Source organism: Pholcus phalangioides, unplaced genomic scaffold (genome assembly GCF_987345545.1).
Source record: "Pholcus phalangioides strain wild (caught in Gottingen) unplaced genomic scaffold, Ppha-v1.0 ptg000008l_1, whole genome shotgun sequence".
Lineage (NCBI taxonomy): Eukaryota > Metazoa > Arthropoda > Arachnida > Araneae > Pholcidae > Pholcus > Pholcus phalangioides.
Window position 1 is genome coordinate 3,927,672 of NW_028301601.1, and position 19,800 is coordinate 3,947,471.

Below are 19,800 nucleotides of genomic sequence, written 5' to 3' on the forward strand. Positions count from 1 at the left end.
CCCTTTGAAGTCTGATTTAGCAACCACACATAGAAAAATGTTAGGCGTCAATATTAATTTTCTAGTTGCCATGGCAACCCAGATAAGTCAAGCCCTGTCTTAATGCATTTCAGGCATAAGCACACACATCTGTACAATAGATAATGTAATGATAAAGGATAGAGGTAATGATACAGATAAATTTTAACAGACGGTTTTACATTTGATCGATACATAATAATGCAGTACAATACTTTTTTCCGTTTATGTACCGCTCGCTTAATCATACAAAATGCATGATACTCATAACAGAGCCTGAGAAGAGCATGATAAACAGACATTCCATCAAGAAAGCTAGATATTTAAATCAACACATATATTAAAACCAGGTTAAAGCATTTTACGGCTTCAAGTGAAAAATAATTTTCTCTGTTGCCCTCTGTAATATTCATAAGATGAAGCTAGCGAATTGTTAAGTAGCTGGGGCCAAAATGAAACATTTAATGCACGTTTAGTTAATTGAATAATTAATTTGTTTGTGCCTCAGTTAACAGTGGCAGATTAATGGTAAGGCCAATGGGAGAAGGGTGTTCAGAGTTTAGATTTTGAAATCATTTCTTTGATCAATTCTCAATTTTTATTGATTTCGGAATAATTTTTTTTTCATTGATTTGGCACGATTAGCATTTTCTACATTTTTGTAATACCATTTTAAATATTGATTAGTCCCAAAAATAAATAAAATAATGGGTCAAGCGCTCCCACCTCCAGAATTTATTGAGATGCCCTGCCAGTGGTGCAAAATTTGTTGCATATGCCTCGTGCCACCAGCCTTCTGTATATTGATACAGTCAAACATTGGTGGGGAAGTCATCCACATAAAATGTCGATATGTTCACCAAGTTCATTTTTAGAAAATTCCAATTGTTCTCTATGGTGTTTTAATGTTATTAACTCCTGATAATCTGTATCTTCAAAAAGGTTATGCCTGCATATCGGGACTGTGTCATGGGCCTTCAGGCAAACACCCACGAAAAGACCTTTTTGAAAATGAGCGAATAGAATGCTTGGTCTCATTTTCAAAAAGGTCTCTTCGCGTTCTCCTAAAGTCATTCTTCCACTTTTTCGAGGCTTAGCTCGTCTTGGACTGGAGTATGCTGTAAGGTTTTGGAGACCAAATTGGCCAACGCATGCGATATCTTTACCTTTTTTACAATATATCCAAAGGCAATAAAATAAATGCCCTTCTTCATTTACGTCAAAAGCTTCATGCGGATGCCTTGTGCTATAGGTGGTGTTGGCCCAGGCAACTTTACTTAGCAAATTTACTTGTTTCATCCAAACCTCATTTTTGTGAGAGGTCACCCTCTTCTCTTGAGGCCTCCATAGTCGTGGACAAAATCCAAGAGATGGAACTCAAGTCTCTTTGATGTACCAACTGTCCATGGGTCCTACCGAATTTGTTGCTCCTATATTCTATATTGATTGGCTTGAAAAAAAAATGGGCCAGTCCATTTACGAAATTACATTTTTGCACTCCCAAGAGTGATCCCCCATAACAAGGTTTGACTGTATAAGTAGTCTCTACATAACAGACTTTCATACAACAAAATTTTTACCAGAATGCTAACGTTTTCATTCATTTACTCTACAATTAAAATCTTTTCTCTACAAGTTGCTTCATGGAGTTCAGTGACAACTTGATGAAAACTTGATTGTAATTAATCCATGAAATCTCTGAGTAAATAAAAACATTTCTACATAAACTAAGTGTATAACGAGCATATAATGTAGAAGTAGTATAAGTAAATGGCATTAGAGAAACATTGGAGCAGGTAGAAATTTTGTTCACGATGAATAAGGTGAAGAAATCAATTTCATTGAAAGATAGTTTTTTAATTTGATTTCAACCGATATTATGAACTTTCAGCAAACTAGAGTTGGCATAAAAAGTGTAATAAAGATTCAGATTTTTTTTACAAAAGGTGACAAGCAAAGGTTGTTCTTGTTTCATCTCGAGTAAATGATAGGTGATGTTTTGCGATGATTGTCCTTTCATGAAGATGGCCTAGAAGAGGAGAAAAAAAAACAAATGGATATTTATTTACCCTGCTTCCTTGAAAAACACTCTCATATTTGACTCGTCTATCCGCTGCTGCCGATCTCTGCATTTAATGGGTATTTGTACCTCCAAAATCCATCAACCAAATGGAAGAGCTAAAAAAAGGAAAATTTCACGTCAAGTGATGCATCAAGGAAAATTCAATTTCAAAAATTTCCCGCATTTAATTAACACTACCTATTTCTCATTCAATCGCATTCTCTTGTATAGGCCTAGGGCCAACAATATTATATAAATAAATAAACACAGTGAGATTTCAAAATTGGGTTCAACAGCACACAATTTTGAGATGGGGCCAAGTGCTTACAGATTGAAAAAGGTTTCCAAGATATACAGTCAAATTCTGTTATAATAAGAGCACATGATAGCTGGAAGAATTGTAATTTTTCAATGGACATTTTGTTATAAGTAAAGTTTTCTTTTGTTTTGTCAGATAACAACGTGAAGATTTCGCAACATTCCTGCTTTACGAAAATGACAATAGTCCATACCGAGGATGCAGGCTTCCACCTGACCTGTGAAAAGTGTTTTGTTAGCGAAGTATCAATATGATTTATACCTAGGCTGACCATAAAAGGCTACTACTACTAAACCACATATGCTCCTCGTCCATATTCCTCTGCGGAACCTCTAACGAATTGGTACATGCGGGAATGTGTGTGTACGTGTAGTGAAACCTGACGTGAAGTTTGTTTCTGTGTAATGCTTGTTGTGTCGTGCTGCCATCTCCCACCAGTTTTTCTAACTGTGAGTGAAGTGTAATGATTGAATAATTTATCGTTGTAGGCGTGTTGCTCTCTGTGGCGAGACTTTTTAATGGGGAGATCGGCTCGCATTTGCGCCATGAAGTTGGGAACCATAGGAAACCAACTTCAGCCGACCACCACTGCGGTGTCGGTGGGGTTGACCATAAAAGGCTGCCATCCTTGATAAAAATACAGGATCCACAGTATAGGAGTATAGGTCATTGCCAAAAAAATTATTAAAGATATGTAAAGTTTCCATTTATCATGGAAAAAATTTCAATTGTACCTGATGAAATGCTTTATTTACACTAAAAAAGTTAAAAAAATACTCCTCTGAGACAAATAAAGAGCCCCTCCTTCTTGAGAAAATCCTGTACATGCTACTGAATAGAAGTGTATTTGTTTTTTAATTTTTCTAAAAAATAAATTAGAACTATTAGCTGAATGCCCTGTGCCACAAAATGCTGTCGGTGCATCAGAACCAACACTATCCCTGTGTTCAGACACTACTGGAATCAAATGTTCAATCACTTGAAGTTTGTTACAGCAGATCTGACACTGTATTCCAATATTTTTTTTTGTAGTGTATATATCAATCTCAGTATTCTTTGATTAAAATCGAGATAGAAAGATAAAATGAGAGTTGTTGCTTACTGTGCCATGATGCTGCTGTCTCATTTCTGATCTTCTCTTTTCTTCTAATCTTTGTTCATCTTCAACCTACATTGAAGGAGAAAAAACAAAAAATGAAGTATGATGAGTATTTAACAAAAAATACCCAGATGGAAGTTGATTTTACTTAGAAAGAGGTAACGAGAAGGGAAGATATTTTGAATACTATGAAAATTATGTATTATTTAGACCTTTTCAAAAAACCTATATATAAGAGAGAGATCTCCCCCCCTTCCCCTTAGGGCAGTATAGGAATATGCATGCAGTATAAATAATAGAAAGAGATATAGTATTTTCTCTTTCTCTGTTTTACTGTTCTCAGAATTTGGAGGAAATACAAGGTCACAACAAGAAAAATGCCCATAACATATATGACTGTCATATTTCAAAAATACAGCAACCCAATTAAAAATGCAATTATAAAAACTATATATACATGATAAAATATTATACAATGCCTATAAAAAATATTCAGGGTTGTCTTGTTCTAAGTATGAATAGCTTCTTGATTCACCCCAACATTTATCGTATTACCCAATGTTTATCGCATTTCTTTTTAAATGTGTCAAGCGTGTTAAAATTTACTACAACTGGGGCACACAAACCATTCCATTTATTAGCAACACTATTGGAGAAAAATTCCCTGCGACACCACAACCTAGAATTGTCAAGGGATTATTGGAAAGGCACTATCGCTTCCACAAAATCAGAAAAAAGTCTGCTTTTTGGAAAAAGATGTGACATTTTACAGAGGGTTTAATGATTTCTACTGTGTCATTTATAATGTGGATCAGTGAAACGATCAAGAGGTAAAACATCTTTGAAAAAATTAGTCATTTAATATCACTTGAACATGCTTAAATCAAGAAAAATACACAGAAACGATACCAAAGTTTTCAGGAGAGAAATATTGATAATTGAAAATTCGTGCTGAATAATGAATAAAAAAATAGAATTATGGATGTTTGACTCTGATTTTTCCATTACTTCTCCATTACTCTGATGAGTAAATAAACACTGCAACAAACACTCACAACTATATCAATGACAGGAAAAATATTGAGTTCAATGAGTTTACTCATTCATTATAGCTGAACAGCTCAAAAACTTTCCGTCCCCATACTAACAATGTATGCAACAGCCTATTGATGTTTGATCATTGCATGCAGTCTGATATAATACAATACAAAATATTACGTCTTTCACTCTATGATATTTATCTACAAGCACTTTTTTCCCCCTACCTGTTGTTTCTCTTGCCCAGCTTTTACGTAGTCTCCCTGTTGTAACGCTTTTGTCACATTGAACCAAAGCTTCCGTGATTCATAAGCATCTTGTTGGTCCAATGGCCTTATATGCTTCTTATGCCTCATTAGTTGGGTGACATCTATCACTTTGGAACTTTTTGACTCCTGTTGATGATACAAAACATTTGATATCACAATTGACAGAAGCAGTTTTTAAAAATCATTTTGTGAACCTCGCTTTTCAACATGTCATGCAATTAGATCCTCATTCTCAGGCAATATTTTTCTCCACTTATGGTATTTTAATGTGATTAAGGAACCCCCTGATTTTTTGGGCTTAAAATTTGGAAAAGTTTTTATAAAGGATATTTTTCAATATCCACATATAAGAAATCCCCTATTTTTAGGACATAATATTTCTCAAAATACGGGTTCCTTATACATGTTAAAATACAGTAATTTATTGCAGAGGTTCTCAAATCTGCAGTGATTCAGACATTTGCCACTTTCATTTCCAATATGTAAGACAGACGACAGCACTTCTCTAACATGTACAACTCTAATATCACGAATATATTAAACAACAGGCATATACCATGCCCCCAGAGGAATGTTTATGAGGTGCATGTGTACGGTTCAGTGGCAATGGTTCTCAAAGTGTACATTGCAGCTCTCAGAAGCATCACCAAAAATTATGAAAAACATCAAATTGAGGCTAGGATACTGATACTGAGCTTATTCGATGATTAAAAAGAACTGAAAAATTCACCAAATTTATATCATTATTGCTATGAGGGCATTTTGGATACATGATCACCATAGGAAAGGAACCCAACTGTCATTTAAGTTTGAGGACCCCCTCCTGCATAATAAAACAACTCCAGAGTGTGGCATTAGATTATATTAGAATTTTTTTTCAAGTACCGTATATACTCGTGTATAAGCCAAATTTTTTTTGTGGAAAAATTTATTCCTCAAGTGGAGGGGCCAGCTTATACTCGGGTCAGTTTTTGATAAGAAAATATCAACCTCCGCAATCAGTAGTTATTTTTGTAGCAGTGTTCGAGAAACTGGCATTATTAGTGTATAATATGTTCAAACCCCAAAGAACCGATAATGTCAAGCCCGAGGCAAAGAAATTGAAAACATCATTGACTTTGATACCAGGTGGGCTAACGTCGACTTTACAGCCTTTAGATGTCAGCATCAGCAAGCCTCTCAAAGACTATTTGAGGAATTTGTGAGCGAATGGATGAGTTCTGATGATAAAGAAACTGCAAAAAGTTGTGCCTTGAAGAAACCTGACATTGGGCTAGTGTACCAATGGGTGGCGTGGAATTCTGTTTCAGCCGAAATTATCATCCGGTCCTTCGAAAAGGGCTGCATCAGCAATGCGATGGATGGAACTGAAGATATCCTCTTTGAAAGGGACAATGGTGATAAGACAGCCAAGATGAAGATAAAAACAAAGATGCCGCACCCCCTATGATGATCTGATAGATTACGATGAGCTTGGAGACTCAGAAGAAATGGATTAAAAAGTTTGAATCATGTTCTATTGTAAATTTCAGCAAGCTATTGATTTTGCATGAAAATATAAGAATTTTTTTCTCTAAAATGCACAGATTTTTTGGGGTCGGCTTATACACGGGTTTTTTTTAGTTTATTGCGATTTTGGTAGTCCAGAAGTGGGGGGGGGGGGGGGGTTTGGCTTATATACGAGTCGGCTTATACACGAGTATATACGGTATATAGCCAAAAATACTCTTTTGAATAACACTTCAAATTACTAGTCAAATACATTACATTAAATGCCTCGTTACCATTCAGATTTACTGCTGTTAGCCAATGTAACAAAGAAAACTGAGTTTCTGCAAGCTTTGCCCTCTCAAGAGCGATGAACTAACTTATGGGGAAAAATTTCTAATCAGAAAATTTACCCCACAGGTGGGATTCAGCTGGTTTGCATAAGTTTAGTAATTGAAATTCAATGGGGTTGTTGAAATTCATGGGGAATACCATTGTCCTATGGGGTTGCCAATCATAGAGGAATCACTATACAGTAAGATCTCGGCTAACGAAGATCATTTGTTCCAGAGTCGAGTGAAGAAACCAAAATCTTCATTAGCTGAATCGCAATTTCCCATAGGTTTCTATAGAAAATTGTTTGATTCATTCCAGGTACTGCCCAAAATTCAAACATAAGTTCTTTAAAACACCAAGAGGCACTATAAAAAAATGACAAAAACTGATTGAAGGCTAAAATGAATTGGTTCAAAATTGGATAAATGAAAATTAACAAGATGATATACTGAAAAATGTTTCTACTTTACTCTAAGTACACAACCAACACTAGCTTTAGTCTACTAAAGCAGGTAATTTAGTAGACTAAAGCTGGTGTTGACATCATCCATTCAAGTTCATAGGTTTCCCCATCCATTTGTGATTTTGCCAGATCATTTCTGTGTCTAATATATGTAGACAGAAAAGATAAGTTCTCCTAAAATGTCCAGACTGTTCAGCTTGATAAGAGTATTGTACTGAAAGAATGTCTGCTCTGAAAACTCACTCTTTTTTCATTTTTTCAATGAATTTTCTATTAGCTGAATCTGTAACATGAAATGGTTTAGAAACTTTCAGAAAGAAAAGTGGGGGTACATCTAAAAAAATATTTTGAGACGAGATAATCAGGCTCGGGTGATAGTAAAATGTGATGATGATTGAAGCTAAAATTCAGCTCATGACACAACTGTTTTATAGTAGGGCGTGCATCCATATAATTAGAAATGTTGTTAGCCAAATCTGTATTCATTAGATGAGGCAGAAAAATTGCAAAAACAATCCTTGTTAGTTGAGAAATTCACAAGACAAGGCATTCGTTAGCAGAGGTATCATTGTATTCTTATTGCAATACATGGTTGGTTCAAAATGCTATCTTCTATTACAAAATCAACAATTTCTTAGAATTTAATTTTAATTTACTTACATCAATTGGATGGAAGTTGATTGCACCATTCCACTCTCCATTGAAACGATGGACTAGTTCTTCACCATGACGGATTTCACCCGCTATTTGATTCGGAGTCGCTGATGGATGAGGCTGCAATGCAATTGTGAATCCAAAAATGAAATTTGACAGAAAAATAACTCAATGGAAATATAGAAAAATTGACAACCAGACTCTGCGCTGCCATTTATGTGGGCTCAGCTGTATAGTTGTTCGAAATTAAAAATTTATTTCACTCTGATTTAGTACTAACCTTAGTTATGAAAGTAATGAAGGCACTGTAGTCAGTAGCTGAGCATGTCACTGAAACTCTACCACCAATTTCAATCCAAGGCACAGCAAGTAAGTTACGAATATAAGCACAGGGTAAAGTAAAGATGTAAACTTCATTCAAATTCAGAAGCTGCAGCTTCACTGTAAAAAAAAGTGTCACCAGACACAGTGATACTTTAACAACAATCATTAACAAACTTATATCTCTGCTGGAAAACAGAATACAAAAAAAACCTCCATATAATGATATTCTGCGGACCAAGAAAAAAAAATTGTTGTAGAGGGATTATCGTTATATCGAGAGGTGACATTATCATCATAAGCCATCAAACTTATATGCTGCTGTTGACATCTTTTCTAAATTGATATTGTTAGTACCATAAAAAAATGTGTGTCTGAGTATTCATTCACAGCGAAATTTTCTTATTGATTATTGATTAGTTGATAAACAAAATTCAGATGTATGTGTGTATTGCTCCCGTAGAGCAGTTTATTGCAATACATTTTGGTGTATCCCACAAAAAAGGAGTGATACCAAAAACTTCAACACTTTCGCCAATACACATCTAGATGCATGATTCATGCTGCAACAGTACCTGTTATGAACTGATGAGCGGGCCTGATGATCGGCCTTAATATGGTCGTGATCAACCACATGATTAGTGACTATGGCTGATGAGCAATATTATACTATGAATAACTGAATTAAATTATATAATTATACTCACTTTGTTCTCTGGGTGGTTGGGCGCAGACCTCTGCCCAAGATTTTTCACTTGTTGACAATATTTTCACAATGTAATAGATTTAATGGGTGAACCTGATCAGCTCCCCCATTTGATGTTATTCCTGTTGCCATTCCAAAATAATTTTGTTGTAAAAATGTTTATGATGTGGAATTATGCAAATTTAGAATATTACGTCAATATTTTCATGTAAAGACAGAAGGTGCAAGTAAGACAGTCGGTCCTAAAATATCAACCAGTTATATAAATATCCCTGCTGCCTGCAAATTGATCACTACTTCTCCCATATGAATTGGTTTTGAATTAACGACTAGTATTTTTTACTAATCCTCAGCCGTCGGCTGAAAGTTCTTTAGTTTAACATGTAATGATCAACTGATTAACTATTCATTTTATTTCTGGCCATACCAGATAGATGTTAACTTGAACCTTAACTAAAATGTTCTCATCTTGTGAGTAGAATTGGAAAATCGAAAGGAAATTGATTAATAATTGTAAGAATGTTTAATTGTTTAACTTTGAATAAACGATCCATTGTGAAAAGAATCGTTCTCATTTCATTTTGTTGTCTGTTTACATTTTTTTGATATCGAAACCTGGATATGCAATAGTACATTGCAATATATATCAAAATTCAATTTCACTGAGATGTGAAATTACCTCCATCAAATTTTAGGTGATTATCTTTAATTGATCATTTTTTGTTGCACCATGGTCATTTTCTGCACACAAGGGCTAATTAGACAGAGACCTACAATTTACTGCAGATTCTGAATGGCAGCTTTATTTTATGTACTCACCGAAAGTTTGGTGAGCTAACCCCCTTGGCGTGGGCCTCCCTGCAGTAGCAAACTTTTTCTGTGGTGACATGGGCATTTCTATTGTACCCCTGCAACAGAAAAGTTTTGGAAAAGAACGAACCGGGTAGCAAACTCGCGTTTCTCAAAAAAAATCGTTTGGTACTTTAGGCAAGTATCTTATCGGCCTAGGCTACCCAGCCCTGATTATTATCATTTTTTATATAGAGTTATTTCTGTGTTTTTTAAATAAATATAAAATTTCATATAATAAATATAAAATTATAAAAATTGACAGAGGTTAAATTAGGCTACTCTTCAAAATTAATTTTTGAGATAACACTGGGTGTGGTACCAAATACTAACATTATCAAACATCCTCGGAACAAAAATATGTGACGACTTTAAAAATATATTGAAGAAAAACAAAAAAATATAATTGGTCTCAAAATCTCCTAAAAAATATTTTTATAGAGGGGTTGATGTGGTAAAGGGCATTGTTGTATCAAGAGGCGCTTGACATTAGACTATAGACAATTCCAAACAAGATTTGAAAATGTATTGAGGGATTTATTGCTATATAGAGTATCGTTGTAGCAAGATTTCACTGTATTTATGCATGAACTGAAAACTTATCAAGATTTGAATTAGGCAATCTACGTGGTTATTTTAAAAAATCATCTGCAAAACATTCTATTTAGTACAGACAGCTTACTATAGAAAACTAGCATTTTGAATACAGAGAAACTTTTTTAACCAGCCTAATTGGGATGGTGCGAAGGTCAATCACAGTTTAGACAAAATCTGGTTGAGTAAGAGTTAGAATTTACAAGATAAAAAAAAAATCACCATGGAAAAACTATTTTGCTACATTTATTGGGAAACAAGTCATGGCTCTTTCTTTGCAAATTATTTCTAAAATATTCTGATTCTGCAATAAACAATGCTTACACAATGCAGTTCAAATACAGTAAACCTTGGATTTATTTAGCATACATAGTACTCATATCATGAGAAATATCCCACTAAATCAAGTCAAAATCGGCAAAACTTTTTTGCTCATCTTAGTTCATTAATAGAGTCAAAATTTGTTAAAAATTGTTGCACATCTTGCAAAACTCTTCTAAACCAAATTAGTCATAATTTGAAGCTTTACTGTACTTCTTATTTCAATTCTATAACACACTTCTGCAAGAAGGAAAACACGAACTTACCTTCTCCATTGAAAGTCACACCAATATATGAGGTTAAGAAATTTGATTTGACTGAGATATGTCCATTCATGGCCATATTTCTTTCACTGCATTCGACATAGAAAGCAGACACTAGAATATTGAATATAGAGCAAATAATTAACCATTTAATAACATAAGACAATATTTGACAAAAAAAATTATCTTCTACAACTTGGTGTGAATAGGAATTCAGGATTAAGGAATTGTAAAACAGTACAGTCCACTAAATAAATACATGCACTACATATTAAACGAGTGAAAATAGAATTGATATTGAAAACCCAGTTTTTGCACATTAATTAAGAGAAAAAATTCAGCAATATGTGATGTCAATTTACATTTATTTTCAATACTGGCATCACAATTAAGAAAACAAATAAATGGCGATGAAATGGTTGAAAATTTAAAAAATAATTCTTCATTTACCAGGTGGATGGTGCGAGACTTGCTCAGCAACAAAGGTAACCCTGTCTACATCACTGGTTGCCATCCTGCCATTTTCATGCTGTCTTGGAACTTTCCAAGAACAACGGAATGTCTCCCCTAAGACTGGATTATAAGGTTTCCTTGGAACCATGACCTTTAATGAATAATTGATAAAAATGAATACATTTTGAACAAAATAAAACTAAAAAGTATAGACAAATTTTAAAAATCATTTCCATTCCAGCAGCAATGTTTTCACCCTATATTGAATATATTTAAAATTCAGCTAAAATTTCAGCAACTAGCTTCAAAGAATTTTCATTTTGTGTTGGTGATTTTCCATGTAAAATCATAATTTTGCATGAACTCGAATTTAGAATGATTAAGTGTTTGAATATTTTTTTAATTATCAGACAACACCTTAAGAGTAGTTATTAATGACATTGAGATTAAATTTTAAAAACAAAATATGGGTTAAATAGCATATACAGCCTTTCCAATCATATTTCCTTTTCAAAAAAGACAAGCAAAATTAATCTAAAGAATTTCATCTCTCTTGATGCATGAAAAACACTTCCAAGAGAGGGTATCAACACTTCTGTAGCTGACTACATTGTACAAAGTCTATCCCAAGGAGTCGATGCATTTAAAAAAACATGTTGACAGATCAAATATAAACAAAACTTTTTTTATAGTTTGTTAAAAAGTTAAGGTACCAAAAAATTATTTTTTGACTCCGTCGAAATTGACATTGAAACACCTTTGTCTTCCTTTTCACTAGTAATCCTAAAAGGAAGTAGATAAATGTGGAGCTGAACTTGCACAAAGTGCTTTGTTTGCACATGATTTATTTTATTATTTCATGGAATTGAGTGGATAAGATCTTCTTGGTTGTCTAGAGATTAATGAAGTTGTGTAGTATTTGATAATAGTAAGTATAGACGATAATGAACTGCATTGTGCTCCTATCAAGCTGTAAACCAATTAGGTTAAAGTTATCTGGGCATGTAAAACTTTTGATATGCATGTATTTTTTGGAACTACATGCTTGACATTGGTATGTATAAAAAAACCAAACACATTTAAATGCTTCCACTTGTGATTATCACAATGACGCAAGTGTTCCTACATATATGCGTGAAATTCCATAGAAAAGCTTTGTCAGGTAGTCATGATGCAATGTATAGTCAACATACAGTATAGTTTTACGACACCCTAATATTTTGTGGCCCGAAGAAAACTCTAGACAGCTGAGATGTCATTCGCTCTGTGCCAATCTCCACTGAAGATGTCTGCCACAAATTTGGAGCAAAGCATTCAGTAGACATTCACCACAACCCTGGCTCTTTGACTAGGAATCGTCTAATCTTGACTCAACACCACCAATATTTTTTGTTACAAGAAGCTTCATTTGTATTTGATCTGCTCTAGTATTAATCATAAAAAACAAGCATGATGTGTACACATGCAAAAGTGTTAAAACAGAAAAAGAAAACTTATTTCAAAATATTTCACCATACGAGGAATTGAAAAATTGCATAAATCAAGCATTTTCAGCCCATTGCTCACGAGCACCAGTGTTTCCTGAAGAACCCAGAGTGCTCGATGCTCATATATAATTTTTGGCTTGTGAGCACTTCATCAACTGTCCAATTGAACACCTTGTACAAATTTCATTCAAGGATTCAAACCATTCCGATTACATGCATTTGTATGCCAAACTTGCCGTTAAGGGTACTGTTTTTTTTATGATGGGTACAGACAGTGCTCGTGACTAAAAAATGGTTGAAAACCAACAAAAACCCTACCTCTCTAGCAGCATGAAATGATGTAAGGTACCACTCAAGCACAGCTAGCATTCTTTCTTCCGGGTTTACTTGCTCTTCTATCCTATGATCACAAAACATCAAGGCATGAAACATATTTTTCACTCAAAAATATATAAGAGAAGAATAAACATTGAATATCATTAATCTGTAGAAATATAATTTATTGTAAAATTAGAGACTGAGATTTTGAAGACCAATGATTGTGATTGTTCTTATTTTTAATTTTTTAATTTTCAAAGCATGCATGTACAGTACGCACAACTTTTAACCAAACGATGGCGATATCTTGCGTTCTAAAAGTTGTAGAATGAAGCGGTTTCCACCAAAAATTATGGTTCGTAATTTTCTACCCGATTATGTTCAAACTTCTAAATTTTCAATGTAAACCCTTATTTTTCCCCATCTTATCTGATTTATCGCATTGCACTTATCCTAAAAATAAAATTTCATCGCCATAAGTATAAAAATAAGAGAGATGAGTGAAAATGTGTTTGGGAATGCTCTCAACGTTGAGAAACGGAATTTCTCAAGGTTGATTGCAGGGGTAAAAAACACACACCAAACAAGTTTCGAACAATAAATACTCCATATGATACGTGAGTGCTTGGATTTAGTGCTGCTAAAAAATAGTTTTTATTTTATGGAGGTGAAAAACAAACTTTTTTTCATTACTCTTCGTTTTAGTGACTTTATATCCATGATTGAGTGAATATTTATACCATAATTATTTCAAACGATGTGTCACAAAGCAATTGTTTGTGACGACAATTTCATCAATTCAGAAAAGAAATATAAGAATTTGCACACTATTTTATATTACAATTTTGTTTAATTTTGCAATTCCTCAATTTTTAATAATGCTAAAAAATACGGATGAAACGAAATACTGTGGTTTTAGCAGAGACGACTCCACCAATAGCCACTACCCTAAACTTGGAGCACACTAAGATGATTTATGCTATTGGGAGAACTGTTATTTATTGATTATTATCTCCATAAATATTAATATCAATCTAATTGTATGGTATTAATTTGAATTCTTTGCACGTTATTATGTTTACCATTTCAGCTCATGAATATTGTCTAAGGAATGAAACAAATTTCTGAAATAGTGAAAAATTTCAAAATTTCGTTGTTTATTTGTTTACTCGAATTTTTAAAAAGAAAAAAAAATGTTTGAAAAAAAATTGGATGGATGACTTATTTATCGTATCACCATATACTTAAAACAATAATTACTCATTTCATTCAAGTTATGAGCTTCATATTTAAACATTTCCGCATAATTTGTCATGAGAAATTTTTCAATGAGTTTCAAATTTATATCTAGTATATGGTCCCTAAAGTGGTCATTTTCATATAATCACTCATATCTCACAAAATAGAGGTCAGATTGGAATGAAAATTAATTCTGTTGGGTTTTCGACTATGCCGATTGGAATGAAGTAAAAATTAATGTATGCTTCTATTCACAAATTTTTAAAATGATTTAATAATTCATAACAAAACTATGTTTGGCCCGTTAGAATCCATCATGTAAAATAAAAATTAATGAGATAGCTAAATTACTTCAGCAATTATGCACAAAAACAAGATGTTTCTGTTTAACATTACGTCATTCGTTTTTCAATAATTTACATTTCAATAACTGTTCGTTCGAAATTGATGAAATTTGGTATTTCGGCATTTATTGAGATTCTAAATCCAAATATGGAAGAAAAAAATGGGGTTACCATTGAACTTTCAAAAGTTGGATCTAGTTTTAGCATCAAGATGACCCCTTAAGAAAAAATGAACTTAATACACTTATGGAACATCTTAAACGAAGAAGGCTTTCTTTTTTTTTACAATAAATATAACCCACGATATCGCCATCCTTCGGTTAAAAGTTGTGTGTACTGTACATAACACATACATCACAACAAACAACAAAGAAACACACACCCAAATACAAACACAGTGTGACCACTAGGGACTGTCCACATCCAGCAGGTAAATAAAAATTTTATATATGACGTTGCACCACATACTGAGTAGATTTACATTTGTGTACAATAGAACTTGGGTTTACGAGTGATTCAGTTAACTAGTATTTTAATATACGAGAAATATATAAATAATAGCACTATATTTTTAATAACATCGCAATAAACGAGTGAGATGCAATTCATTCTATTCTTCACTGAATAGAACAAACCTTAACCTCTTAAAATTTTAGAAAAAAGCTGTTTCTACATCGTACATTGCCTCAAGATCATCACCAAGAGAATTCTTCACCCCCAATTCTGCTTGGAGAAAACTATGGGTTAATTGTGTCATTGAATGTGACTTTCAGGGATTAGCTGAAGAACAGAAGTCATTACTGGTCAAAGAGATTGTATCCTTGGAATTATTGGAGGAACATGGTCAGAGTTGTACACAGACAAACTGATGGATCTCATTGTGAGCAACAGCGAGACCTTATGTGCATGATCTTGTCTGAGGAGGATGAAGAGAAATCTCTTGGTTCAAATAAGATAAGAGAAATGTGTAAAATATTTTCCATATTAAGCAGAGCAAACTTTTGTAGAAAAGAACCATCTAAATAAAGCTGAATGAATGAACGCCAGAACTTTGCCACTGGACTTATCCCGTTGCTGAGATCTCTTCCAGCCCAGCTTCGTGGCAGAGTCTGGAACAATCTAAATAAAGCTGTAGAAGTCCAATGATGATGCAATTGTCAAATTTTTGCTAAATTCTAAAAAGGAGCAACAGCAAGAATCACTGCAATGACTCTTTTTCAAAGTCCCACAAAAAGAAAAAAACTGTGGTGAGTGAGCAGGTAACAATGAGTCCGTAAGTCATCCTAAACAATAGTCCTTCTCTATCGCATTGTTTATCATAGGTAAATTTGCAAAATTATTGTATTGTATGTTTACTTTATGGTGTTATTGTATTATTTACAGTAAAACCTCGATAAGTCGTCACCTCAAGTTATCGAAAAATTATGACGACTTAAGCGAAGTTCCGTCAGTTTTAATGTGCAATGTTATGAAAATCGTATAAATTTAAAGTAATATGACATTTATTAAAGTATGAATCAAAATAACAATATTAATAAAATTTATAGATTGCGAAAGAAAAAATAATAGCAATTTTTCATCTTTTTTATCTCTTATTACTTAAATTATTGTGGTGAAATGTCAAATGATAATAGACCATAAAGTTAACTTAATAAAAAATTTGGGAATGCTAAAATGCTGTACACTTTGATTTAAACTAGTAATTTTTAATTTATATACTAACAAAGCAACTGTTTGAATAAGTAGCTTTTCTTCATAACAGAACTCTATTGCCCATTAATTTTACATATATATCAAATTTAATTTTAGTGTTTGAATTCTTCATCAGTAGTTCATGATTTCATCAGTAGTTTGAATTCTTCATCAGTAGTTCAGCAACTACAAAGTAATCTCGAACACTTTTGACTTGATGGAGGGGCCCTGAGCAGGGAAAAGTAAACAGAAGACCTCAACTTGGGAAAGAATGTCTAATTTTTTTCAACAAAGATATTTTGTTTAAATTTGAAGCCCTAAATTAGTAGAGTAAATGCTTTCTATGATTATTTATTATCCGTGCCCATTGCACTTTGACTTAAACTTAATTAATTTGATTCTTTGATTTACATAAATTTTGATTTCCTTTATGTAATCTTTGACATATCAATAAATTTTGGTTTCGCCGGAGATGCCCTACACCTCCCCCTTGGGGGGGGGGGGGCGTTTTGCCCAGTTTTTCCAATGGAGCCCAGGAAGAAATGAGATCTAGCTTGAACAGTCCCCAACGTTCCAAAAACCTTAGTCGGCAAATGAACTTCCCCAGCATAACTTTCGTTACTTGAACTGTCCGTTTGGGTATATAGGATTTTATGGTGACTTTTAAGCATATGGCAATGTTGTTAACAAGCTTTTTTTTAATGGGAGCCATAAAAATAGTCTGTTCCTCTTTCTCAAACTTTTTCATAGTGACGAGTTAACCGAAATTAGCGACGAGTAAACGAGGGTTTAATAACATTGTGGTCAATGAGAGCTGAAAGGGTCTGAAGAAAAATGACGACTTAACCAGAGTGACGACTTAACGAGGTTTTACTGTATTATACTATCATTGCACTGTTCTATTTATTAAATGTTGTTTTTATCAGTCAATTTTATATGAATGAATAATTATAGAATAAATCATTCAAATTTACATTATTTTACATGAGATAGTTTAATTCTATAACAGAATGATTCAGATTATGAGCACATTCACAGAATAAATTAAGCTCACAAACCAAAGCTGCACTGCATTTCAAAGTAAAAAAAAAGCTAAAGGTATGGGGGTAAAAAACGTATTGGATCAATTGCTAATTAAGGGGGTCAAAGTCAGAGTGATGCAAGCCAATTCTAACTTAAGTACAGAAATGCAATCTTGAAGTGCTAAACTGCTGAAAGAGAAAAAATGAACTTAGTCTCAGCCTCAGTTCACTACTATAAATTGCAAAATTATAAAATTCTTAACATGGTACCGTCGAATCCATTATAACAAATGCCAAGAGACCAGAAGAATCACTTCGTTATAAAGGAATTCCAGATTACCTAGCATTATTTCTATGTAAACTTATTTAGGGGATTAGAAAAGTGTTTGTTAAAACAAGATTTTTGCTATAATGGTATTTGTTAAAATGGGATTCGACTGTACTATGAAAACAATTCTAATAAAACCTTTTCCCCAAAATGAAAATTATTGGCAAACACCACTCCGACTTTAACCCTCTCAATTAATTATATCTATACTTGTATTATATATCTTATACATAAAAGTTTCTAATTGATATGGTTAACTTATTAGACATTTTAATATTGTGAGGAATTGTATAAATTTAACACATTTACACATTTGTTATCAACAATGAAAAATGAGAAAGAACACTTTTAGAATCGGTGGCATTATGACAAAATTCTAGGCTAAGAAGTGAAATCTATGGTGAACTTCATAGACCTAAGAATGAATTCTGGAAAAAGGTAAAAAAACAAACAAAAATAAGCTTTCCAACCTGGTGAATAGGTCTGTGTGCCTCATGAAATCTGCAAACATCTCTAGCAATGAGCGGGGTTCAAGTATAAAGCTTGGCAAAACTACCTGCAACATGAATCAATCAAAAAAAAAATTAAGTCCATGAAAACATCTTTCTCTAAGATAAATTAATCCAGGAAATATGAGTTATACTAAAATTTTGTGAGTTGTTCAATGCAATACACTACTACTTAACTACACATGCACCTCATCCATATTTCTCTGTGGAACTAGTAATGAATTGGTACATGTATTGAAACTGACATGAAACTTGTTTCTGTGTATTGCTTGTTATGTGTAGTGCTGCCATCTGCCACCAATTTTTTTAAACTATGAATGAAGTGCAATGATTGAATGATTGTATTGTTGTTGCTCTCTGTGGCGAGACTTTATAACTGGGAAAACGGCTCACATTCGTGCCTCAAAGTTGAGAACCACAGAAAACCAACTTTAGCTGACCACAACTATGGCTTCAGTGGGGTGCAATGCAATATGCTAATATACATATCAGAAAATTTTATTGCAACACATCATTCACTCGGTTTTTAGGAACACCTCTAGAAAAGTTACAACAAAAGTTCAGAGTTTGATATATACATAAACATATTTACCCCAATCTGAATAACTAGATAAACCCCAATCTGAATAAGGCCAGATTATTGAGTCTATTGTAGATAAATTTTTTTATGTAAATTATGTGGTAAGTTATTTAAGTTCTAATTAAAGGCAAAGAAAAAAAATATGTTAAAAAAAATTACATAGCAACAAATATTCAAACCCAGTACTTTAGAAGTACCAATGATAGATGGAAGATTAAACACACAATAAAGTCTAAATGTCCATTTCCAGAGGAGTTTGTGAATCAGAGTTTAAAAAAATAAATCTTCCTGATACTTGTAAACATTTTTATATGTGACAGCAAAACACCAGCAGTAATCTCATGAAACATAGTCGAACAACAGTGTACACAATATATAGAAATAACAAAGCAGTTGGTTGATACCTATATTAGAATGCTTTTATTGAAAATACTTACATCAGTAGCAAAAAAGGTGAAAAAAATGTGAATATACTTGAAGTTATTTGATACCATGAAAAATGTAGAAGACTCACTTTTGTAAGGTCTGAACCAAGCTTAAGCTGTGACATCAGATTAAGTACTTCTGAATGCTGCTCTGGGTTGAGACATATTTCTTTTTCAGCGATTTCATCTTGGTCTGTAACCTCTCCACTTGGATCTGTAATGAGTGATGCTACAAATTTGTAGATCATTGGCTTGATTTTCAAATTGATAGTTGGAATGCATAACAGATATAAACAAAAAGTTTGGTTTTCTGATGCAGACTAGTGTGAATCACAAGATAATTGCAATTTTATTGCACTTATTGCAAAATTTTATAAACCCTATTTCACATACCTGCTCCTGATGATGTTTCTGCCGGTAAGTAAAATGTAGAGCTATGGTAAAATATGAAAAGAGAAATTTTAAAGGTATTTTACTCAACACATAACATTAAAATTTATAGATGAATATCAAAAATTATCATAGAAAAGTGGCAATTATCATGCATTCATGTACACTTGTGAGGAATACATGTACTTTATACTTTGTGATACTTATACTGTT

At 33.2% G+C, this 19,800-nt stretch overlaps 1 protein-coding gene across 1 annotated transcript in view; it reads right to left on the bottom strand.

Moving 5' to 3' along the window:
- Positions 1–1,150: 1,150 nt before the first annotated feature.
- LOC149083512 (oxysterol-binding protein-related protein 11-like) overlaps positions 1,151–19,800 on the bottom strand; it is a 29,466-nt gene continuing 10,816 nt past the window's right edge. Inside the window, exons 11-21 of the mRNA XM_089234027.1 lie at positions 19,591–19,631; positions 19,287–19,411; positions 18,154–18,239; positions 13,059–13,140; positions 11,251–11,404; positions 10,804–10,914; positions 8,027–8,187; positions 7,753–7,866; positions 4,764–4,931; positions 3,502–3,567; positions 1,151–2,196 (exon numbers count right to left, since the gene is read on the bottom strand). Of these exons, the coding sequence (XP_089090153.1) occupies positions 2,125–2,196; positions 3,502–3,567; positions 4,764–4,931; positions 7,753–7,866; positions 8,027–8,187; positions 10,804–10,914; positions 11,251–11,404; positions 13,059–13,140; positions 18,154–18,239; positions 19,287–19,411; positions 19,591–19,631 (1,180 nt within the window). The 3' untranslated portion in view covers positions 1,151–2,124. The remainder of the gene's footprint in view (positions 2,197–3,501; positions 3,568–4,763; positions 4,932–7,752; positions 7,867–8,026; positions 8,188–10,803; positions 10,915–11,250; positions 11,405–13,058; positions 13,141–18,153; positions 18,240–19,286; positions 19,412–19,590; positions 19,632–19,800) is intronic.